This window comes from Cariama cristata, unplaced genomic scaffold (genome assembly GCF_000690535.1).
Source record: "Cariama cristata isolate BGI_N322 unplaced genomic scaffold, ASM69053v1 scaffold6, whole genome shotgun sequence".
Classification (NCBI taxonomy): domain Eukaryota; kingdom Metazoa; phylum Chordata; class Aves; order Cariamiformes; family Cariamidae; genus Cariama; species Cariama cristata.
This window is the reverse complement of record NW_009620118.1, coordinates 43,925-70,255: the sequence shown is the minus strand read 5'-3', so window position 1 is coordinate 70,255 and position 26,331 is coordinate 43,925. Positions and strand designations below refer to the sequence as shown.

The following is a 26,331-nucleotide window of genomic DNA, read 5'->3' as shown; positions in this document are numbered from 1 at the left end:
GCAAAAAATTTAACACATCTGAATCTGTACTCTGTAAATGTTACAACAGACTAAATTTACTTAGAAAATACAGCCCATTGTGGCTATTTTTATTGGTCTAGGTGCTAACAAAGAGTACTATTTTGTCATGACCTTTCTCCTTTTACACACCAGGAAAACAAACCAAACCACAACCACTGGAGCCAAAATTTTTAATTCTAATGGACGTTATACTATAGCAAACATGTATTTTATGTGGTTTGGGTAATTCTGTATTAGAAACAATACCTGATTGACTCGAGACATTAATAGAACAACTTATTGCCAATTTGACACATTTGCTAGGGAAACATGTTCTGTATCAGTACTTACAAAGTTCAAAACATAAACTATTATGTGATACTGCCAAATATTTTGAATGGCAACATTACTAGTGAAGTTATCTTTACTGTCAATGAATAAAAAAATGAATTAAAAGCTTTCCATACACAGACACACAGTGTGATAAGGAATATTTTTGCAACACTTACAAGATCAGCATTCGAAGAGGGAGAATAACAGCAAATATACTTAACCCCTGAAGGAAAAATCTTCCATCCAGTTGTTGGGGTACCTGAATTTCAGAGAGTATTTTTGTAGTCACCATAGATTTGGATCATTTCCATGTAAATTAGGAACCATGGATTGTGTCTCAAGTACTTAGCGGATGAAAGGTTGCATCTGCATGATTTAGTTAAAACAGAACTGCTAAGGAGTAAAGCAGAGGACACGGCATGAGACACCATTCATTCTACTTTGGTGTAATTGTTTCCTGCCTTTTTTTTATTATTATTCCAAAATAGTTTGCTGTGGTTAACAATGAATTTCTGCATTTAGAATTGGTAAAGCAAACTGAAAAAAATTCTGGGGCTGCTGCTAGGTAACCTGTATCATACAAATACGATAGCTTCATATTGAATTCTGTGGGATATCTATGTACTGCAAAGGCTTAGGTGCATTTATATATTATGTGATTATGTATCACATACTGTACACACGTACAGACATTGGTATGTGCTCGACCATAACAGAAGGCAAAACTCAAGAATCCCAAGTCATTTACATGAAACCCATAAGATGACATGCTTATTAGAGCAATACAGCTCAACAGACATGAGATGGAAAAAGAGAACCTGTGTTCTGTCTTTAAGTCACTACTATTATTTGTTGCAGTTACACAAATGGCCATGTTATCATGGAACCACTACGAGAGTGTATTATCTGTGAAAAAGCATATAATGCAGTATAGGCTGTATGTGAAAGGTATGCAAAGACTGTTTTCACCTACTGTGTGGATCAATATGAAAAACTTTTTCGCATTGTTTTCAAGAGAAAGACGAAGGCAAATTAAGTGTTGTTGAAACATACTCTGTACAATTGCCCTAAATTTAAAAGAGTGGCATTAAATCTAAGGTCTTTAAAGTCTGTGCAGAAGTTTGTAAGGCTGAAGCCTAATCAGCACAGAACTGTAAACACACTATTTTAGAGTACTTTTCTTCAAGTCAGCTATTCTTTCACTAAGAAAGGCAGTTCTAAGCCTGAAAATTTTGCTGAACTAGGGGAAAAAAGCAAACAGACAAATGGAGAAGTTTCCTAATTTCACTCATCTTAGGATGAGGGAAAAGAGCAGTAGAAGACATGCAGTGTTACTGTGCAACACAAAAGCTAGTCAATACAAAAACATATTTGATCTATTGTGATGGTACCACAATCCCTCTTATCAGACCTGACTTTTCTGACAAGGCTTTTGTTCCCAGCAGATAGCATACTTCAGGTGTGTCTCTAATACCTTTTAAAATACAGCTCAGCAGGTAGAAATAAAAATGATGACTTTACTTAACTGTGAGCTAGGCAACGAAATCTTTGCTGTCACATTTAAATTTTAATCTCATACTTCTGTCACTATGGATACAAAACCTCCAACCTGAAACTCTCTCTCATATTGGAGATAAATATCCAGTACTTCCAGTGTTTTAAGGGAGGAGTTGTCTAGGTTTACAAATCATTCTGAAGAACAAAGCACTATCACTAGTTCTTTCAACGTTTGCCTTGTGAGTGACAGACAATTTGCATCACGGTGTTTAATGAAGTACTTTAAAACTTTAACCTGAACGTTGGTTTTCCTTTAGTTTGCAGCAAGAGAATTCACCGTAACCTAAGCATGAATTATAGTCTCCAAGGATTCTGCTGGAGTTCAAACTGATTACAAGTAGATCACACATAAACATTCACAATAGCAATGGGTATATTGTTCTATTTATAGCCAAGAACTCCCAAGTGACACTGGTGTTAAAGCCAGCCACAGTACGGTATAATAAAAGTACCATTGAAACCCTTACTAGAAAGATACAACTTAGAAGTACCCCCTTAGATTCCCACCCCCCCATCAGTTTTAAATTAAGGCCTCAGCAATGTAGCCCATGAGATAAGGCCAGTCTTTTATATTCACAAGTCGTAAGTTCTCTTTAGATAGCTGACTCCAAAACATCCAGGTTGTCGTTTTCCCTCTGTTCACATTGTGTCACTGGTGTAGGTCAGGAGATTGGCTGCCAGAGTCATTTAGCTGAGGTAACTCCATGGGTGTTACCTTCCTAGGCAGATCTGCTGCTTAGTTAGCATTTTGTAGCTTTTCTTTTTCCTTTTTTTTCTTTCCCCTCCCCAAATAAAAATGAAACAAAACAAAAAACAACCCTCAAAACAAGAAGGGATGCTTTTCGGGTTTAAGTAATCTGTTGTTGCTGCTCAGTCATCGATCTTCACGGGAAGTGAATCTGAGGTCCCAGGAGCAAGGGACTGGGAGGGGATCCATATGGAGGCCTCCTCACCTCTTGTTACTTTCTCCCATTGGTTGAGATTGTCCCTGGAGATGCAAAGAAGTCAGAGGTAAAGCACTGTTCGTAAGTTTACTGGGATTTGTCCCTAACAATACTGTCTGCTGTACTACACTTTGAGATGTAGCTTTATGCTGTATATAAGTACCTGTACGTCATCAAGCTTTTATCATCTTTACATTATTTCATCCTCCATCTTCAGTTATCCCACGTTGTAATTCTGTGTGGCTCATGGACAAGTTGACTGTATATAAGCCTACCTTCCCCAGAACGAGCCCTGGAGCTAGAGGCTACCACCTGCTTCCACGGCAAATGTCTCTTCCACAAATGTCTCTCTTCCATGGCAAAAGCCCTCATGGCTGCAGAGAAAACCCAGCTGTGACCCGAGAGATGTGTCTGCAGAGACTCTGAAACAGCAGTCTGGGGGCAAGCGGCCTTCCTCACTTTGGATCTCATAGCCTAAGCCAACACCCAAGTCCAAATTTTGGTTCACAAGCCATAAAATGATGAGAAATCAAGCTGGTAATGTTCTAATGATCTGAAGGGAGTACAGACCCATAACCTTACTTGCTGTACGCTAGTACCACTCCAGTGGCTTGGAAGTCTATGGTGATGATATCTAACAGCGGACCATACTTGCAACCTCGGCCAAATCAAGCATTCAGTCTTCGAATACAGAAAGAGAGAAAGCTCAACTGTTCCAGTTTCACACTATCAGATACCTAGTTACTAAAACAACAGTTCTTAGATGTCTTCAGTAAACAAACAGGATGGTAAAAGTACCAAGGTCTTACATGTTATCTGTCATATTATTGTATTACATCGGAATTTATGTGGCAGAGCTCTTCTGATTTTTATGTCACAGCTCTGCTGAAACAGTTGATAAAACAGCAAATAATGAGCTGAAAGCACAGTGAACAGGTAAGAAGAGAAAATGTTGCATTTTCTGGGTCTGAGGGAAGGCAGGATCTGATGGAGTTTGCCGAAGAAAGCTGGTGCCCTCTACGGGAACATCGTTTTCTGCAGGCAGAGGGAAACCTGCTCTGCCAGTGCTCCGCGCCAACTGGGTGCCATGAAACCAGCGCTGATATGGCACTGAATCGCAGCTAATATAATCAGGCACGAAGGATCAAAAAAACTGAACCATCACTTTCCTGAAACTGGGAAAGTAATGAGGAGAATGGCAGCCAAAATATTTTTAAATTTTATCAGTTTCAGCAAGAATTGAGAGATCTGAAAGCACATGGAAAATGGTTTAAAATTATTTGGTCTGAAATAAAGGAAAAAAATAAATCACCTCACCTCATCCTCAAAACTAGTATTTCCCACTTTGGTAGGCCTATTGAGTACGTAGGCTACAAAACACAGATAGGACTTGTTCTGAACACTGTAACACAGGTGCCTGGTAGTTTTGAACTACACAGAATGACAAGAGTGTATTTTAAAAAGTGGAATAAAGTACTAGACAAGAAAACCTTCTAGATTCTTAGCTGCTACCTTACCTCAGGGAAATCAGCGACTGATACTTATTTTTTTTTAAAGATGTAGATAATATGATTCATTTGCCTTTGTGTTCCTAATGAAGCCCTGGCTCATAAATGTCTGGAATAAATGCCCAGAGGCTCTCAAAATAAAAACCTTGATGTTGACATGCTGCCGTGGCTGCTTCTGCTGCTTCTATTTGCAGCTGGTGTCTGTGTTCGAACAACTCAAGGATGCGGCAGCTTAAACGCTGCGTTCCAAGAACGAGCACTGCTGGTGAAGGGGTGCTACCAAAATCAGCTCCGTCAGCAGCTGAGGCCATACCAAACAGGAATGAGACTGTATTCGTCTCATCACACTGAATAAGAGTTACCCATCAAAAATAAAGGAAAAAAAATGTACTGCAAAATCAGCTATTTGAAACACTCTGGAGTAACCTAAACCCGGCAGTAACATACATTTTAGTAACTGGAGAGTTGAAGTTAGATCTGTGTCCTTGATTTCCCACTCTGCATCTCCAAGTTTGAACTCCTCAAACCAACAGCAGAGGGTAATTTCAAGGCTAAGCTAAAACTATCAAACTGCTCCTCAGAAGACTTCATGCCAGGGTGTGGATTTTCAGGAAGCTCTTTGGTCTTACAGAGATCTTAAACCCCATCCACACATCTATGCCCCACTACTGCATCAGTGCCATCTAAATTAAGGAACGCACAAGAGCAAGGTGGGGAGCTGTGTCTGTACAGAGCTGTGCCCAGTCTCGAGACTGAGCCAGTGTAGCTCTCAGAAGTACCAGTATTGTAACTATAATTGGAATTCCAAACAACAAACATAATGTCTAGAATTGAAAAAGTTCATATAATCTCTGTCAGAAGTCCGATTGCTTTGACTTCAGACATCACACCTTTTGCAGGGAAACCCACTCTTGAAAAGATCTTCACACTTGATCTTCAGAATCATGGAGAACCTTTCATCTAGAACACATACGTATGTGGATGCTTGAAACTCTACATTTCAACTTTAAATCTCCTCAGCTGAGTACTGAAAGATGGACCATCAAATATTACAAGCCACTTTTGCAAATAAGCCTCATTTGGATATCCATGTGGCTAGAAACGAAAAGATATGAGTCTTCCCAGAACCCTGCTCCTAAAAAAGATGCTGCGCAGTGTTAAGCATTCAGCCTAGCCTCTCTAAGCCTCAGTTCCCATGAAGCGGAATAACAATGCTAACTCTTACCAAAGGTACTGGCAGGCTTAAGCAAATCGTTCTACAGTAAAAACAAACCCATTTTTAAGACCTCCCAGTTGATTGTGCTAGTAATAGAACTTTCCCGACATCCAGCCTGAGGTTACTTTATTAATCGTATAGACCCTGCAAGACGTTTTCATGTTAAAAGCATATAGATACTGATTTGGGGAGTAAAAGTACACCCAGATGTTGACAAATAAGTAATACGAAAGAAATAGACATTTTTACATATATAAATCAGTTTGACAATATTTGTTAGCTTGAGTAGAAACAAGTAGCTGGAAACACTCATGATAAGCATTACTGCCTTTGTAATGGTGGGTATTCTACTTGATGCTGTTTAGTCCGTGTAAACAGTATAAAACTCTGACTGAAAACATGGTTAGGCAAAGCACAATCTGTGTTCCAGCTACATGGATCAAATAACCGACCATTTAGCTTACAGCCATCGATACAGCTGAAGCAACATGCCTTCAAGCAAGGATTACAAGACAAAGAAGTCAGAAAACTTCCAAGATCTCAGACTACCTCTCAGTAAAGCAGCTGGACGACTCACAACCTCATAAAGACTGAAAGGATTACAAGCAGTTCTGTAGTTTACTTCAAGTTCTCTGATTTCACACTGAAAGCAACTCCGCTTTATTTGGCAGAGTACACATTATTCAATTATCTATAATCAAACTACCAACACCTATATATTAGGTCAACACGGTTCAGGGAGTACACATTCCTACCTCGTAGTGTAACTCAAATTCCAAAACAGGATTTGGACTTTGATACCATTATGACAGTAACACACTCCACAGTATTTTGAAACTGCAGAAGTTCAATGCTATATTATAACTGATGGAACCACTAAAATATGCACTTATGAATACTTCCACATTGATCAATTTAGGACAACAAATTACTGCCTATTTGTTACCAGACACTGTTACTTTGGCAGCTGCTAGGGACAAAAGACACTACTGTAAGGATCACCTAGGCTGACTGCCTGGAAAAGACAGGCCTTGGCAATCTCATCACAGTAACTGTGCCTCAGACCTGTATCCCTTTTACCTCTCTCTTTTAAAAAGTATACCTAGCCTTGGTTTAAGATCTTGAACTGACATTACTCCAAATGCTAAAAAATACATTCACCGTATTCCTGGTTTGAACCTGTGGGCTTCAAGTAGTCTCTACCTGCTAAATTAATGAGCTTTGACTAATCAGAAAACATACTATGTAGACAGTTCAACTCAAGCTAGAATTTAAGGACCACAAGGGGAAAAAAAAATATTATGAGAGAGGTGCTAGTCAGAGCATAGAAAAACGCCTCTTTTCCTTGGACGTGACTAAAGATTGCAGACATTTTATGAACCAACTGTTTTTCTTTACAGAATACTGATTAACCTGAAACTGGAACATTTTCATGAAGCATACTGGTTTCAACAGAATTTTTGTCAGGAAAGAATGCTAAGACCCAGGATAAGATTATTGGACAGAACTACCTACAAAGAGATCCACCATCATTCCAGGGTAGAAGCAGCCAATTGGTTAAGGACCCTTGCCTCTCCTCCAGAAGATCTCAAGCTACATCCCAACTGATTGATAGGACAAAGTTACATTTGCCTCTCCTACATCCCAGTGGTACTATCCTTATGCTCCTCATTACTGAATATTTCAGGGATCTTTTCTTTTCCTGCTTTTTAATAAAAATGTTCTGACATGAAATAAACCCACATGCTAAACCCACATTTTTTTAATGAAACAGAATTCTAGCCGATCTCAGTTGTGAGAACCATGCTGAAGGAAAAAGGACACAGAAGGAAATTGCACTGAACCAGCCTAGACAGGGATACATAAGCACTAAACCTGTTTCTTTCTAAATGCTTTTGGCATCAAACACATTTTAATCAGCTGTGTCTGTAGATCTGCATTGGCTAGTCCCAGCCAGTAGTTATTGTCTCCAGGTTTCTGCACAGATTAATGCAAGATGTGTAACCCTATTTATCTGCATGCAAATTCTAAAATTAAAAGTCTGTATTTCCATGCTTTGCATGTTTGCTTTTTCTTTAACGAAGCTATATGCTATGCAAAAACTTACACATTTACTCACCTGCATGCTCGGAGTAGTGGCCCAGTTGGAGGAAAGATCTGTGCAAGTGTGGTGTAACACGGGATGGCTACAGCATTGTAGAACCCAATCTATGAAGAACAACAATGGAAAAAAAAATAGTTAAATGTTGCCGAACTACAACACTGAAAGTTAACAGCACACTAGCTCAAAGCTGTTGACTACTTACTTAATTACTACTTACGTTAGTACTTCATACTTCTGCATCTCCTCTTACTAGCCCAATACTTTAAAATGAAGCACTAACAGTGAAGTCTCCGGCAATTACAAGTTGTTTACATGCCTCTTATGACTAATACGGCTGCTTCAGACAGGACCTTTCATTATTCAATTGATTTGCTCAGGCTCGGGGGTTTTGGTGTCAGCAGTGGCAGGAAGGAGGTTCAGATGGCAGAGCCATTTCTGCAAATGTTATTTTTGTGATGAATTTGCTTCTTAAAAAAGGAAAGTTGTGCAGCATTGCCAAAATATGGTCAGATTCTGGATTGTTCTGACGCCCTCCGGAGTATGTATTCCATAGCTCAATTTACTTGAGATGCTTGGGGCTTTGCACGTTTGGAAAGTTTCAAAAAGGTGTGCACTGTGATCAAAAATGGGTTTGCAGTTTCTTTTCATGTATGCAGTTCCATGATATATTTTTACCCTTATCATATAAATCTATTTAGAGAACATCAAATGAGCACCTTCTTAATGATATCTGATTCACACAGGCTTAGGGGCCAATGACAGCTACCATGTCACATCTGAATTGTCATGACACAAGGGAATTTTTAGAAAATGCTACTTACATATTAGCAAGGATGACTGGTTAAATTTAGATCCATTATAACATCACTCATTTATCCCAGACTCTTATGACAGTTACAGTACTGCACTATGATTCTTTTCTTTAGGCAGAGTTTTTAAATGCCTTTTAGTGAAATACCACATACTGCACTGTGATCAAAGCATTTGCTAATAAGTCTCTCTTTGACAGTCTAAACACAGGCTGCCCAGAGAGACTGCGGAGTCGTCTTCTCTGGAGATACTCACACCTGGATGCGATCCTGTGCAACCTGCTGTAGGTGACCCTGCTTTGGCAGGGGGGGTTGGACCAGATGATCTCCAGAGGTCCCTGCCAACCCCCACCATTCTGTGAAGAGCTAAGTACAAGCTATTCTCATCAAAGATGAGTACTTGAGGCAGAAGTAGTGTTTTTTCAGAGATTACATGGTTATATAAATCCTCATTTCCTAAACATCATCATCATTTAAATCAGGCATTAATGTTTAAATTAAAATCCATATAAAAATACTTATTAATTATTTTTGTTAGAGCCCAAGGAAATGGATGGTAACGCTTTATTAAATTCTTCAATCTCTACATAAATATAGGAATGGTTACTTTTACAGAATTTTGTGTCCTAAATCTCACGTTACTGTAACGTTGTAAGATACAGCAGCTACAAACATACTACTGAGGTTGGCTTTCAATGTTCTATTTTGCTTAATATTTTACTGTTATACTATTAAGAAGCATGAAACAGAGCACAAAGTAAAAAAGAACCCGATGAAGACAGTACCTGGAACAATAATTATTGCCTTTTAAAGAGGAAAAAAAAAAAGCTCATTTCTTAGATCTGTGCTTTTATCCCATTAACAATTCTTTCACAAATGCCAAGATGACTACATACTCTAATACTAGGTACTTTTTAAGATGTTCAAAGATAATTAATATAGTGTGTAGAAAAATAAGCCAAATGCAGAAAAATGTTTCTTCTCTTTTTAGGCTTATACTAAACACAGAAATTTAGTAAATTAACTGCTAATTCCTTACTATAATAAGGGTAATAGTTTTTATGCTAAAATATGATATAGCATATAAAGTGCCAGAATAAAAAAATTTCCATAGTTTTGCTTACCATTTAATTAATCTACAGTAATTTTGTGGCACTTTGTCATTTCCAATTTATTTTAAATATTACTGTTAATTTCAGAGTTCATGAAATGCTTTGTGACTGCTAACAACTGACAATTAAAGCATCAGAGGCCACTGAAATAAAAAACTTTGTACATATATATGTATATGAATGGACAATGGACAATTTAAATTTATTTTTCTCTGCTCATATAATTAAAGGACAAGCTACATTTTTTGTTTACACAAAAAAGTTAGTTCGAAGATTTTTTTTTTCTCCTCAAATTGATATTTACAAAATACCATTTTTTTCCCTAGGGAAAGCATAAAAAAAGCAGTCATTTCTGCACATTTGTGCACAGGAAAATCAGTACACAAAGACTTGGAAAAACAGGCAATTGAGGCTCTTAGAAATACATCCTTTATTGCTTATCCTCGAGAAACTCTTCACATTATTGTTTTGTTGTTTTTTTTTTTCTTTAGAAACATCAAAAAGCAGTGGTTGTAGTTATCCAAAAGACTAATGAAGAAGTATTGGTCTAAAATCACAAATACTTTGAGATCTGAACCTGAATATTTTAACCAGGAATAGATGACGAAGTTGCATTCAGGATAAAACAGTGAAACTTTCTAGCTAACAGCTGAAGCAATTACTTACTAAGTTGAAAAAATGTTATTGACACTTCTCAAAGTCATAGATGACTGTGGTTTTAGCTAGAGTTACAAGTACAAAGAATAGAACAAGTGACAACAGCAAAGAGCATATTGCCATTTAAGTAAACATTTGAAAAGAAGTTTTCCACTGCTTCTTAAAAAAAAAATTAACCCTGTTCGGCATGCAGAACATAAAATTCAGCAGCCCACAGATCCTAACGTCAAATGCAATGCTCCCTAATACCTAAAATGTTTTTTCCATACATGTTTTATTAACACTATAAACATGTATCATTTTACTGAGAGAGTTCATACCTGACCCTGAGGGACTTCATCTTTCTTGTCTCTGTCCATCATAGGAATAGGTTGAATACCCGTTTTCTTCATTTCATCACCCTGGAGAAAAGCAGACATAGATAGATTAGGAAAACAAAAATCAAAACTACTGAGATCTGAATTAATTTCCACCTTCTATTGTATGTCAATCTAAAAATCCAGAATTTAAAATAATGTGTGGTACCAGTTGAAGGCAATACCAGAAAACTGCCTAAGGAGGGGCTTATCATTTAGGTGAATGTATAAAATAACGTAAATAGCAGATCCTGAAAGTGAAATTTTTGAGTCAATGTACACACACTTTGTTTGTTTCCAAGGGCATCTGCATAATGAAAAGCAACTGGAAGAATAAACCCAAAGAAATCAGTTCATTCTATTTTGTTCTATGCATTGTCAGTCTCATCTTCGAAAACATTACCTGTTTAAAGCACTATAATACAATGACCAGTGGAACACAGCTCACCCATCCAAGGAAAAGCCGAGTAAAATAGATGAATTTACAATGTGCCCTCTTTCTCACTTTGAAGAAGTTGCCTGTCAAACAGCCGCCTTTTCTTTGAGTATGTTACCCCTCTACATTCGTAAGAGGAATACTGGGAAAGACGCAGTATATCCAAAGACCAGATATGTGTAATGGACAAGAGAAAACTGTCTCCTTATATTTCACCCATTACCAGCAGAGCAGCCAAAACACATTTCTGAGCACCATACTGAGCCCGAACACAATTACTCCTTAAAAATCTGTAAGTAGCTGGCTACTTTCTGTAACAAATTGAAGTTTTCCAAGTCTTATCCCTCAACTGCATTGTGAAAACACCACAGATGTTTAATCTTGAGGTTATAAAGGCAACTACAACGATAGCAATGGTTGCTCTTGGCTACTGCTCATGTCTGAGATTCCAAAGTCAACGTGGTCTTCAAACCGCTAACCTTATGTATTAGGTTTGCGTGGCAAGGTTTTGGTAGTGGTGGGGTTACAGGGGTGACTCCTGTGAGAAGATGCCGGAAGCCTCCACCATGTCCGATATAGCCAGTGTCAGCACTATGAGGGTTGCTATGGGGAAAGTTAACTCCATCCCAGCCAGACCCAATACACCTGAGGTAGGGAGAAAGCTTATTACAATATTTGCTTAGCTGTGTCCTTTAACGTGAGATTCAGCTTACAGAGGTTTAGCTATCTGAAAGCTTGGGACAGACCCTAAATCCATGTTCTAGGTTTCCACTACAGTTAGTGAAGGCATCTCCAGAAGACAATTTATTACATCTTTCTCATAATATTTTATCAAGTCACATTTCAAGTGCCAACGTGCCCTTTCAAGGGCGGATTTGGCACCTTTGCTCAGAGAGAAGTTTGCAATATAATAAATTGATTCTGGTCTGAGCAGAGCATCTTTCTGTTTGACTGCCTTGCAACTACCTTGAGTGAAGAAAAGATGGGGGCTTCTGGAAGTCAACTCCCTCTTGCATATTTGGCCTCAACATCATCTATTAACTATGATCCTGCTCAATTAACCAACGCGAGATGTAATCAGGAAGCTATTTTTGAATCGGTGTCTATACTATCCTCTCATATCACGTATTTCTTTCACCAAGTAGTTAGGCTAGAATCATTGAATTTAGACGCTGTTAGACATTTTACTGTTGAAAGAAACAAAAGGAAACGTTTCCTTCCTCAGCTGAGAAAAAAAGATGCAAATCCAAGCACAGAAATTCAGTGGATTGTTGTTTACAAACTGCAAGAAAATTTTGTTTTATGTGCCCCCAGTAAATAATACTTGATTTTTTTCCATTTGCTTGAAGTACTGCAACTGATTGATCCAACACTGTCTGCAGCTACCATAGTGTCAATGATAAGAACCTCAGCACTAAACCATTCAGCATTGTATGATTTTAAGCTCTTTGATTAACATAATGTCAAGTGCCTGAGAAACACTTGAAGCCAAAGCTTTAAGGAAACTGTCCAGCCTCTGACTGATGATGCCAAAACTGAACAAAGCTCAGATTTATGTTCACCATTTCACCTTGAAAGAAAAAGGTATCACAGAATCACAGAATGGTTTGGATTGGAAGGGAACCCTTGGGATCATCCAATCCATCCCACACATCTACCCCAGCAGATCAGCTAGAGCAGGTGATCCAGGGCTGTGTCCAGCCAGGTTTTGAACATCTCCAATGATGGAGACTCCACAATGTCTTAAGCAATCTGTGCCACTGATCGACCACCCTCACAGTAAAGAAATATTACGTTTAGGTGGAACGCATGCACTAGAAGCACAAGTGTTTTCTTGTGTTCAGTACGTGCGAACACATATATGATACACTGTTATAAAAAATACTGCTTTTATGCTCATAGTTATGATCATGATCAGAAAGTCAAAGCTGAAATTTTAAGCAAAGAAGTTTGTATCATACTTGCAGTATGGCTATAAGTTGTTTCTAAGTCTCTTAAAAAAATACTGCAGAAAGGGTTTAACAACTGCCTAGTGTCTCATATCTCACAAAAAAAAAAAAAAAAAAAAACAAAACAAAACACAGCAGACAAATCTTATACAAGCTTGTAATCCTATATAATCGATCAGTAAACGTATTATTTTGCTTGAGTTGTAGGGCTGTGGGCAAGCTTCATGCTGAGTGATATCAAAGTAGATCTCAGCTGAAAACACTAACTATACTGGGTTCGTTCAATGAAAAAAGATCAATGTGACACACCACAAAATTGCTGCAACCTCTTCACAATCAAGAAACATTATAAAAATGCTATGATTAAATCATTCAACATATTATGAACTCAAGTAGTAATTAGAAGCAACATTCAAGCAATTCATAACCATTCAATCTAGTCAAATATACTTTTCCAGAGTTTACCTTCTTTCCCCATTAAGTTACAATTTCTGCAGTGAAAGTCAATCCAAACTTTCTATTGGTTTAGCTTTCCCAGGATTTTCTCTACATCTGTCTCCAGTTTTCCAATTTCCAGAAGCATTTAGACCTGTGGCTGGATTTGTCAGCCATCCTGACTGGAACACAACATATCCAACTTCTGCTATGTATCAATTAACATCTTCTTAAAGAGGACTCAGTAAAACACCAATTACACAATTCAATTTCTGTCAATAACTTCTAATTTACATTTGCTCCATGAAGTAGCAAACTAACAATATCTACCTTTATTGACTCATCCTTGGATTACAAAACAGGTTAAAGGCTGGGCAGGCTCAATTACATCCATAATTCCATCTTTACTATTGTTGAGTAGGAAAAATCAGTTTGATCCTTCCTTCTCCACTGAGTTCACAAGATTTGTATTAAAAAGTTGTTTTACTTGTAAGCAAAAAAGTTGAGTATGTAATTAGTGAGGCACACCAACATTACACCTCCACTATATCACTCATAAGAACACACACTTGCCAGTGCTGATGTTTTAGAAAGTGAGTACTGAACTAGATCTTTGATCTTATATAATCTGCATTTTTCAAATATTTTACTATAGTCTGAGCTGTTCATAACTAAGAGAATGAGAAGATGTGAATAGAAAAAAACACCCACAAGCCATGCACATCTTGAATTTCATAATGGACATGCAACAGGCAGGACAACAATCTCCACGCTATATGCATGCTACATCAACTCTGTGGGCCTGATTTCCATTTTACACCTGTATAAAACAGAATTAAGCCCACTGAATTCTGCAGATTTCCACAGGGCACACAACAGAAAAGAATAACGCTTTATGATACACATGTGCAATAGTAACTCTGAAAACACAGCATATCTTCTAAAACTGTGTAGTTCAACTTTATGTGACACCCTCAGAATTTATTCCTTATCTCTAAAGTAGTCGCTTCCACTTTAAACAATTCGAACATCTACTCCTCAGCATAAGACACGTGAGAGATTGCATCTTTATTTATGAACGTGATTACATTAGCTCAATGCCTTGTCTCAATTCTCAGTACATCTTATCTGTGGAGTAACTTTCAGTATTTCAAAAAATCAGCGCTCTCTGAGCCCCAGTTGTTGAGTTGGCTCACAAAAAAGATTCAAATGGTCGGATCAGAACAATTTTAAGGTTTGTCATATTTGCTTTAGAATTTCCTGGACTCATACTACAGCTTTATAAGTGTGTTTCAAGGCAGCTGACCTGGAAGCTGGTTTAGCATTTTGGATTTCTGGAATACAAATAGATATGTCACAAAACTACAGTTAGTGACTCAAAAAACCTTACAGATTTTCTTCTGTGTGCTTTTGCTTGGTCCCTTTTTGTTATGACGTACTTTCTAAATTCATCTTTAACAGAGTAAAAAAATGCTGCCTGAAAATTAGGACGCTAACTCAGCTCTTAAATAGCTTCAGAGTAAACAGCAAAACACTTGCATGCACCAATGAACAATCTTTAAAACAAGCACGCTCAGATATCGATCGAAAAATACTTATGGTTGTCTTTTTCTTCCTGGATATTTCCATTTATAAAGAGACTAAACAAAAGAAACATACATACCTCAGCCCAGAACTCCGCGTATATATCATTGGCTGTCAGTCTGGTAACTGGCCACAACTTTGTTACAGAACACAAATCACAAGCCGTCATCATCAGGCCAATCACTCTATCTCTAAAATAAAATAACATTAAATTGTAATTTTGGTAAAGAATTAATGATCACACTGCAAAGTTTTCATTTGCCCTTCCCCAGTTGAATCAGCAGTAAAGTTCATATACTACAAAATTTGTCCCACCTTGCTTGATTCTCCCTCACTTGTTTATGATTCATTGGTAAGGCATCACACAAATTGTAGATTCTGTTCCCTGTAGTATTCCCTGCATTGTTTGCAACCAGAGTTCACTGAGCATCCTCTGCCCAATCTCATTCATAGAAAGGTACACAAGAATGCCTGCCTGTTAAAGCACTCACACGCCCCTCCTTAATTTTCTGAAAATACAGTGCAAAGCTATGAAAAGAAAGATGGCATATCCTGCTCCTGCATTTCTTTCTGTTCTTTAGAGAGGAACACATGCTCCAAAAAAGAGGAAGAACTAGTTCCGAGTTTATCTCGAGGTATTCTGTCATTGCTTTGTTGGAATGAATTCTAACCCTGACTGAACAAAAATCCTACACGTAACTCTGTCCTATACACTGACGAACATGTTCACAGAATAACTGAACAGCATCAGTAGGATTAGAATCATTATTAGAATAAGGCACACACACACACAAAGTCTTATTTAAACAGGTTTCTAGCACTCGTCTACTACCCAAACCTATGGTTTATGAATCTAAGTTTTATAAAGAAAATTGGCAAATTAATTAATGAATTCATGTGTTTTCCACCCAATGGAGAATTTAAGATGACACTTAAGGACACCTGCATCTTTGTTAATAATGCCTATTCCATGAAAAAAGCATGCAACTTGCTAACTTGCATGCCAGTGTGATGGCAGTCATTAAAACTGTACCAACAGACAAATATACTAGGGAAAACACACAAATACACAATACAATCAATAGATAAATGGCAAAGTGCAGTTCCTCTGAGTTAAGAAAGAGGATTCATCAGCCATGTCAGGGCAAAATTTACATTCCATTGCATGTACGGATACCAACTAGAAGTCTTGGGTTCTTTAGCCACGCTACAAACTGCTGTCCTCTCTTCGGGCACGTGGCTTTGCACTGAAAATGCTCTGAGGGCAGGTAAGGGGGGAAAAAAAAAAAACAAACCCAGAATATTCAGTCACACACTAAATAGTTGTGATCCTATTTAAATTTTATAAACCCTAAATTCAAGATTTCTGGTAAATTTCATTCTGAGATTAGCAGGAACTAATATATCTTTGTCTTTTTAAGATGCTGAGGTGTATTCAAGTCTGCTAAGTGTCAGTTCCATACTGGGAAACAAGCTTTTTAAAACTGCCCTTCCTACAGTGTTGTAATAATTTACTAAAAACTACTGGCTAAAACCTGTAAAACTCCTCAGAAAGAAGACTCAGGTACCAAAGTTCCTTTTGAAAAGAAATCAGAATCATGACTCAATATGTTCCCAGATTACCTCTCTAATTTTTCCCTGCATTAGATTAATGACAGGATCCACTTTCCAGTAAAGAAGCTCTGACGCGCTGCATGAGCATTTTAACAAAGCCTGCTATGAGACGCATCTCTCATCCAGGGTGCATTTTGTTTTGCTTATGTGGACAGAGTCATGTATTTATGAATATATGCACTTGTTGTATATTTTTAAAACTTAGAGCTATCTTAATTCACAAAGGTTGAGATCTGACCAGATTTTTTTTCCAAAAAAGCATGTTGACAGAATAAAAATATTGATGCAAAAATAAAACTAAGTAATTACTGCACTATACCTTTTTTCCCACCACCTAACTGCCTGCGCACTAACTTTCCTCTGCAGATGATGTCACTGACTGTGCAGATGACATCCAAAGGCAGTGACATGCAAATATAAACCAATGGAAATTACTGTTAGGTACTTGGAATTTTACACACAGCTGGTCTTAGAAATCTCCTATGTAAGAAAATTACTGTGTATACTGAAATTTTTCTGCAAAAATAAGTTTTTTCTTTCTAGGACTAATGCCATAGTGAACTAATACTGGTTTGCTGCTTTACCTGTGTGTTTGGTTCTTAAGGTTTAATGCTCCCATCTGATGCAGTTCTTCAAGCTGTTTTCTGTTTCCAAAATACAGGGCAAGGTCTGTGGCGATGATGGCTTTCCGGATGATCTCTAGTACTTGCTCATATTCGCTGGAGCTCAGATTCGAGAAGACATTGTGCCCTTCCAGCTATGAAAAAGTAAAAAACCAATAAAAAGCACAAGCTCTAATTCTGAGATGATTTCAGTCTTTACTTCACCAGACAGCTTACAACGGTTTTACAGCCCAATGACAATTTTTGTTGCAAATTCAAATGTTGACAGCCTGAAATTCCCACTTTTATCTTTCCTTTTTAAATACTGTCATGAAACCTATGACTAAGCCACCGATTTGGTTTTGGGACTGCTCCTTCTGAAATCTGAAGTTATTAATAGAGAAAAATGCTAGCTTTTTCTTCTCTGATTTATAAGCACTACAGACACAGCACTTCCAGACAGTATTAGCTTAGGAACTTGTGGTTCAATTCTGATCCAGAGTACTGCATTGCCAAGTTGGTAAACTGAGTGTCTGATTCATGCTAAAGTACAATTTTGGTACTGCGTAACACATAATACGGATAAGGAAATATCCAAGTTAAAGAACTAAAATAATTTTGTTTTCATAGTGTTCCAAATGAACTGTGCCTGAAATTGCTGCATTTACTGACACAATTTTCTCTACAGAAATAAAGTTAATTACAGTATTTTAATGTATGTGAACATTTAGGGGAAAAAGCTGCTTTGTTCAACCATGAGTTGACTGACTCATAAGGACAAAGGTTTCCACTACGCAGGCTCTGGCAACATGCCACTGACCTCCCTTTTCAAGTTCCACTATGTATTATTTAACTGACAATACCCATGTACTGTGATCGCTCATGATCTATATCCCATTTTGAAAAGTCAACACTATTCGCTGTCTCTAAGATTTGAAAAACAACTTTTCAAAAGTCTTCCTACTGTTGAAAGGAAACAGAAAAATAAGAGTGAATGAGGCAGCCATGCCAAGGTGTGCACATTCACAAACAGAAAATATTATTAAAATATATCAAATGCAGATGTGTTTTGACATTTAATTGGCATTTGGGCTGAAGCTCATTGAAAGTTTCCCTGACTTTTGTCAAGCATTTACATAATTTGTTCAAAATAAAACCTCCATGGTACAAATAGGCTTCGTTTCTCTCACCATCCGGAACGTAAACATCATTTTCCAACGTTTTTACTTGGACAAGTAGATTTATTGTGAATAATGAATAGAAAACACAATCTGCCTATGTCACAATGCTCCTTTGACAGACTCCTAAGTCATAGGTCATGATGTTTTAAAAAAAGTTCAGAATATTTTAACCCATCATCAACACTTCAGGAGCTGGAAATGACTACTACTTGTTTTCATGATTTAGGGTTTTGCAGAACCTTTCCTCCCCAACCTTGCTGCCTAATCCATGACAACAGGCTATTTGTCCTAATATTTAATGTAGTCTAGATTCTATCCTTTGGGCTTTAGAAGCTGCACTGTCAGAAAGACCACTGTGACAGCTTCTCTTCGTACTACTAGAAAGGAACTGATTCTGTGAAGTACTGACAGAAGCTGCCATTTCTCAGCATGTCACTTAGGCTTTTGAGTAGTACACACGAAGCAGAGCTCCTAAGATTTTACTCTTTTTTTCCCTGCTAAGCTAAAACTAGTGACTAGAATCCTCTGTATTCTTAAGTATGCTGCACACCAGAACTGCGGGTGGATGAGCAAAGCAGCTATAAAGTTTCAAACGGTGAAAAGTACTGCCGGTCACTAACATAACATTAAAACTCATTGAGATAAACCCTAAAGGGTTTGGTGGTTGGGTTGGCAACTTTTTTTTTTTTTTTTTTTTAAAACAGTACAGGAATTCATTAAGGCTTTTTGATTCAAACAAAAACCAGCAAGTCCAAAAGGTTGCTCTAATCTGCTTTTGCTGCTAATCACCACCCATGGGCACTCAGGTACCCAGTGTCTGAACCCACTCCACAGCCCTGACCACCTATCTCCCTTTCCTCACTCACACTGACGGCCAAGGCCAGGAGGTAGCAAGGAAGCAAAAGGGTTCCCTGTCTTCTTGGCAAAGGGGACTTTCACCGATTACAACATTTCTGCAGGAAAAATGCAAAATGGTTTTTGAAGACTGACTGAAGTCTGCTTCACACAGCCATAGTAGGACAGGGAAGTAGGACAGAGGAACTTGCTATGCACAAACTCACATGAAGAATGAATACTAAAAATCTAACGCCATATCACCACTGAAGGATTCATTTACACCGTCCTACGTGGAGGAGCATTCATAGATAAAGCTTCCATTCTGTGAGGAAATGTGTATGATACATAAAACCGTAATCACAAGATGTGCTTCTGAATACCATACAGAATACGTATTTTTTCTAAAAGGTGATTAGGCATTTAAGAAGATAAATATCTTCCCCTTGAATGACCAGAAAGAAAGAAATTAGTGGCATAGCAGCATGGTAAGGCTGTGCATTGAGCGAGTGCATGGTAAACTAAAACCAGTGAGCACAAGTATGTTATGGACTGGCAGGGGTTTCACAGGTGAGTGTTCTCATTCTTCTAATTAAGCACAAAAAAAATTTTCACTGATGAGAAAATATCTGTGTGTCAGTAGCACACTCGGATTTCCCAAAATATGTCTGCATGCTTTCTTGTAGTTTTCTATCCACTAAACATACAGACACATTACCTCATATTAGGAACTCTCTTTGATAGAATATTACCTTACTCAGGTTTTTTCATTTCAAATTGCTGAATAACAAAAAAGCAAACGATAACATAATGAAATAAGTTTAAACTTCTCATGCGTGCAAAATCAGCATTTCCTCCTTCATGCCACACATTTAATGTTCACAGAATTTATTACAGCACATTTTCAAGCTTCCCATGCAAACTTTTGCCAGTACCTGAGTTTTTATTCAGAGTTTCAGGATAGTTGAAGACTTTGTTGAAGTGCATTATGTTAGAAATATCTACATGAGAAACTGATCGTTCATTTTCAAAGTTCCTATTCCATATGGTCATAGGAAAAACCCTCACTGACCCAGAAGCTAAAAGCTCCAAAGGCAGGCCATAAGACCTTCAAATACACAATATTTTTTATAATATCAAGATTTTGGGAAAGCTATGTTTTGCACTATAATTCAGTGCTTGAGTTGCTAGTTGTGGAACCTGGCTTGCTGTAATAAATCTTCCACTCTTCTAAATGAGCACTACAATCCAAAAATTAAATTAAGCATGCTTCAGAAAATCTACTGAGTAATGATGTGACTCCTATTTCCACCACTGGACTCTACAGCACAGAGGACACAATTTGAATAGTCCTACCTGCAGGATGGACACGGTCTGCGAGAAGTGGTGCTGTTCCATTGTTGATGTGGAATAGAGAGCAGCTAAGGGGTGATCAAATTTCTGAAGGTAGCTATTGCTGTAACCTCTGTGATCCAGGTCATGACACAGGCATGCAACTAAAAGACCTTTTCGCTACAAAAAAATGGAGATAAACATGAAAAGTAAGATGTATTTCTTGCCCCTAGATGTCACTCTCTTCCCACAACACTGCAAAAGTTGCACTATGCTTACACTGCCTTCAAAAAGCACATGGAGAAACATTCCTAAAATTGTGAGAAACACGAATGTGAGGATGTGCCGAATTAAAATTCTCAGTCCAACTGTAATTCAAACCTTTTACATATTATGAATTTAAAAAACATTGTTGCACAATCACATACTGTTGGAGGGATTCTGCTTCAGGAAGAAACCGAAGTTTTAAACAGATAGTCTGGTCATCCACTGAATCCTTACCATGTTTATTAAAAAAATAAAAAGTGCAGTTATTGAGGGAGAGGAAATACATAAGATGTATGACCTCCTGGTCAAGGCAGCTGCACCAAAGTCCAATGCTAGACCTGCCTCTGCAACACTCCTCGAAGACACTCACCAAGTCTCCTAGGTGAAACTTTTCCTAGGAAGTCACTAATGTGAGCCATATAAAAATGCTGGATAACAGCAACTGCAAATCAAGTAAGAGAGTAACTGATTTTTTTGTTTAATTAACTCTCAATATCCTGAAGAAATGGAGTCCCTGACATCTCTCTTTCAAGATACAAAATACGCAAACACGTGCAAAAGGTTTTCACACAGCAGGTGTGTTTTCAAAACACATTCATTATGTTTGTGAAGCAGTCACTGTCGGCATGGAGCCTCGTGAAAATGTCTTTATAGACTTAACAGCTCTGTCTTATAGTTGGTTCTGATGAGTGTTCAGTAAACAAGGATAAAGCTATAAAATGAAGCAGAAAAGAAATACTGATTAACCACCTATTAAGTGAGCAACATCCAACCTGTACACTGTACTGAGAGGCACATCATTCTGTGGAAAAATAGCAATCAATGATGTAACTAAAAATTTTATCACAAATATACAATGTGCAGAATTAAGGTTGTAGCAACCCGAAATGTATTTCTGATTTTGAGACCTTCATTTTTATTTTTAATGATGGCCTTTCAATATTGCATCTTGTGAAGTGCAGTTTTAAAAAGCACATAACAAAACAGATGATGCAGCAGCACACGTCTGCACAGATCCTCAGCAGAAGTGGAACCCTTAGGAACACAACACACACCTATATTACTTGAAGTCATGCAGTAACAGCTGTAGGAAGCTGGCATCCCCTTTTCACTACTATCAGGGGGGCAAGACATGTAGCCGATAGACTTGAAAAACAGTCTCTGACAGCAAAAGGAAGATAAGTCTCAGAATCATTTGTGCTACATGTTAGATCTAGTGGGTATAAGTTTTTCTGTCCTTTCCCCACAGGTTTAATTCTCCTGTTGCATCCTTTACAACCTCTGTTTATCCCAGTCTTACAATTCCCATCAGTCTGTCCCTCGTACCAGATGATTCTCTTTGTCTAGGTTGTTGCAGTCTCCATGTCCCAGGAAGCCTTTCTTGTCTCAGTCCTTCAGGATTATACAACACCTAATCACAGTGCTATTGACCTTGTGCCCATTGTCCCTGCTTGGATCCCAACTCTTTGACCACTGCCAACTGATGGATCTATTTGTCTCTAGATCAAAGTCCTCTTCACAGTGCTCCATACTCCTCTTCCCATCTCTAAGTCTACCGAGGTTCATGTCACTATCCCCGACCTGAGACCAGCCCATCCTAGTTCCTCAAACTTTCCTTCAGCAGTTTCCTGTATTCTTGTTGGATTCATCTCCAGTCCCAAGAAAAGAGACTGCTAGAAAGAGCTGGAACGCAGGCTGGGATGAGGCACTCAAACAGGTGAAGGCTGGGTGGACTTTGGCAGGGAACAAAGACTGTTTCCATCTGTCTTAACAGCTGCCTCTCTTGCTCTCCCTGTCTTTCTTACTCTGCATCTCCAAAAAAGATGCAGCTTACTACTTGGTTAGTACTGAATGTTGTCAGCGCTTTAAATATTCCCTGAGGCTGCAATCCACATATTTTTGTTGTTAAAGGAATAATGTTTTTTTCAAACTTGTATTGCTTTGCCAAATTTCAGCATACGCCTGGCAAACGCCACTTCCTTATTTCAGTGTCAATTTTCAAGTCCCTGCTTTACAGCAGAATAAACTAGACCATTTCAAATGAAAGGTCATCAAGTTTTTTTTTACTGTTATACACTGAACAAAAACTTGATTTCTCCTAGTACGTTTCTTTAAAAAAGCCACATAATTTTGGCTGAAATTCTCCCAAATGAAGCAGTTTGAGGAAGTCACAGAGCCTGGAAAATTACAGCCCAAATGGCTAGTATTTGGCAAAGTTACACACAACTGAAAACAGGTTCTCCCAGTCAGAAGTTTCAGGTAGCATTAATAATAGACAGCACTCCCAGTTGCACCTACCATAATTCAGAAAAAAAGTAAGTGATAGTTCTTCATAGTACATTAAAATTTAATCATTCAAAGCCTTCCATTTTCTTATTATAACTTTTCCTGTTGGTGATCTATTCAAAGTATTTTTTTTTCCTGTTTTTTTTTAAACACTATGCATTTATCTTTAAAATACGTATACACATCCTAAGAAAAACTGTTGTATGATGAAAGTTAATCAGTGAAATAGCACATTTGGACAATTGTTTTTCTTCCAACCTTTCTACTCTTCTCCTTTACCCACATATGTCAACCATCTCTGCAGCCCTTCTCCTCCTATTCAGGATCTCCCAGATCTCAGACGGTTCAAGACCCAGGCTGTTTCCCTCCCCTCAGTACAGATCTGACTGTTAGTTCAATAATTAAAATAAAGACTGTGGCTGTAAGTGGGCAGGGAGAACCTCAAAATGTGGACATGGACTCATAGCAACTCTCCTACTGCTTCTTCGGTGGGCAGACCTGAAAAACGTGAAGGAAACAGGAGGATTAGGAATCTGAATAATCCTCCTTCCTCAGGCTTTCTACTCACACTGGTTCCTCTGCAGGGACCTTTATATACACTCTGCCCAAGCTGACAGCAAAACTCTAGCATAGAAAATGTACTTCTGTGATGGCTGATACCTCCAATGAGGTCTAGTAACCGACACAACCATCTCACCTACCTCTAGATCAGTAAAAAGCCCCTGGTTGTTCTGAAGTATGGCATACATGCAATGTGCAACGGTAACTGCATGCTTCCAGTTGTGGTAGGGCACACGGCGATAGTTCTTCTTTACAGACATAGTAAATCGGCATAGCTTTTCAAGTTCAAAGCTAGAAAGAAATTAATTTGGTCAGAGACAAGAAATAAGAATGGGAAAAATAACCAACAGAGGAGAAAAGATGCTCTTTGATTTGCTCTTCTTGCTAGGATTGACTCTTACTGCAGATGACTCATTGATTACAGGAGTCATTCAAGTTTTGGCAAGGACGAAGGAACGTGGATACCTCACAATGCTCTTAGTTTAATCTGCAAAGTTCTGGAACGTAAGTCAAGCTATCCAGCTCAGGCAACACAATTGCATAACCTTCCCTGCTCCCAGAAACTACAAGTGTGGTTCCTTTAAACTGTTATCCATTCAACCTGCCAAATAGTGAAACTCTGCATCTAACGGACAATTTGAAAACATCGTTTGTGATCAAAACAGAAAATTACGGTTTCTTAACCAAAAGATACTGAAGAAATAATCCTGTTTAAATAATTATTTCAATCAAATGCATAAGTTGTTTTGAATTAAAAAAGTTGAGATGTTCCATATTGACATCACGAAAAAAAGATGATTACACTTTTTCCAAGACTTTAAGATTTTTTTCCAGTTTGGCCAAATGAAGAAATTCACATTTCACTGTTTCTTCTTTTTTTACCAAACAATATTTTGTCAAGTAATTGCCTGTCAACCATGAAAACACCCCAAATCTGTAGCATTTATGGGAATATTGCTTTAAGTATTGTTTTTACATTTTTGCTATTAATATAGACAAGCAAAATGAATTTATGATCAAGAGAATTTTCACTAAGGTAATAATAAAAAGTAGTAATAAAGTAATTGCTATGTTGGCTTATGTGCTCATCAAAAACACCTCCGAGACAGCTCATATTCTGTAGTACCAGAGCTCTGCCCAATCTTTAATAGACTTTATCTACCGATGTTCCTTTGAAAGGAAAGTTGAATACTTTTTGTTTACAGATGGGAAATTCAGGCACAGATCAGATATCAGGTAGAATTTTCTGAAGTGCCTAATCCAAGCCACCTGGGGTGAAAAGGGAATATTACACTTGACTCCAGAACTGAGCTGAAGATTTCAGAGTCCCAAGTCACTGACTTTTTCCCTCATAAACATATTAGCTTTCCTTTATTCTCATTTTCCCCCCCGCTACTGTGGTTTGACTTTTTTTTAAGTTCCGTATGTTGATAATTTTTTGGGTGTCTCAGGGAAGTGACATTAATGTTCTAGTTTTGCAGTACATGTCGGCTGAGAAAACAAAGCTGAATGCCTCTGACCTCTATGTAAAAACATAAACACATCTACTATGTGGAGCCAGTTAGAGAGAAAAACATATTTCTATGGTTGTGTGCCAAGCAAGGCAATTATTCTTCTTAGTCTTAGTCTGACATTAGTAAAAATGGAGGTATATTGTCTTTCAAGAAAGCTTTAGGCTTTCTTTTTTTAATTCTAGAGAGTTAAGTTAGACAGCTCTAGAGCAACTGTTAGAACTACTGTTTAAAATAGTACTCATAATTCAGAATATCACAACAATCATTTCCATCTACATCCAATATCAACTCAATGGTTACTAAGGAATAGTACAGCTGTAGCCAAAGGGAAAATCATTATCAATGATACCTCCATGTAGAATACTATTACTTCCCCCACTGCTTGATTTTATATACTTGAATAAAGCAGTAAAAGATTATTTCTTCATAAGAGCAAAGAAAACGTAGCACGTATCATAGACTTTTCTCCAAAATCCTCCCTGGACAGGACACTTATACATTACATAGGTGTATACTTAAAGGCACAACCTTACTCCTCAATATATCAAAAATAAAATTTTAGTCTTAAATTAGCTGTACTTGTTTCAGAGGGCTGAGAAGTTTGGTTCTTCCAGAAATTAAATACAAGTCCAGCCCCAACAACCTCCTTTTCAAATGTTTTCCTCACTTTTGTTTCTTTAACTTTGCATGTGAAAGCTGAGACTCATTTGAAAAACATCAAGTAGCTATAAATTCTTTCCCAACAAAGTTACACCTTGAAAGAAAGCGACTGGGACACAGAGAGGGAAAAGGACAGAACTTAGCTGAAAATCTGAACCCCAATTCTGCATCCACAGCCATTCAGTCAGGAACAGAAACAAGCTAACTACGCTGAGCGGTGGAGAACTGTATTTGGAACAGTCACCTCCTTGGCAGTATTGAAGAAGACATAAGACAGACCCTCAGATTTGACTGTATGCTTTGAGGGCATGGAGATTCATCCAGTTACTAAGATGAAACAGTCACCAGCAAATGTTTCCTAAATGTTGCTCCTTTTTGTAGGGAGGTACTTCCCCTTTCAATTGTCCATCTGTAGATTTTTTTTTTTCCATAATTCGGAGCAGCTCCCTTCATTCAGCAACGGGACATACTTAGCCAAGA

The 26,331-nt window shown here is 37.9% G+C and overlaps 1 protein-coding gene across 1 annotated transcript in view; it reads right to left on the bottom strand.

Moving 5' to 3' along the window:
- Positions 1-2,151: 2,151 nt before the first annotated feature.
- Positions 2,152-26,331, bottom strand: part of PDE10A (phosphodiesterase 10A) — a gene marked incomplete at its 5' end in the record, with an annotated part of 60,353 nt that continues 36,173 nt past the window's right edge. The window contains 7 exons of the mRNA XM_009701480.1: positions 2,152-2,878; positions 7,678-7,766; positions 10,561-10,641; positions 15,080-15,191; positions 17,199-17,371; positions 20,588-20,743; positions 23,818-23,968. Coding sequence (XP_009699782.1) covers positions 2,761-2,878; positions 7,678-7,766; positions 10,561-10,641; positions 15,080-15,191; positions 17,199-17,371; positions 20,588-20,743; positions 23,818-23,968 — 880 coding nt within the window. The remainder of the gene's footprint in view (positions 2,879-7,677; positions 7,767-10,560; positions 10,642-15,079; positions 15,192-17,198; positions 17,372-20,587; positions 20,744-23,817; positions 23,969-26,331) is intronic.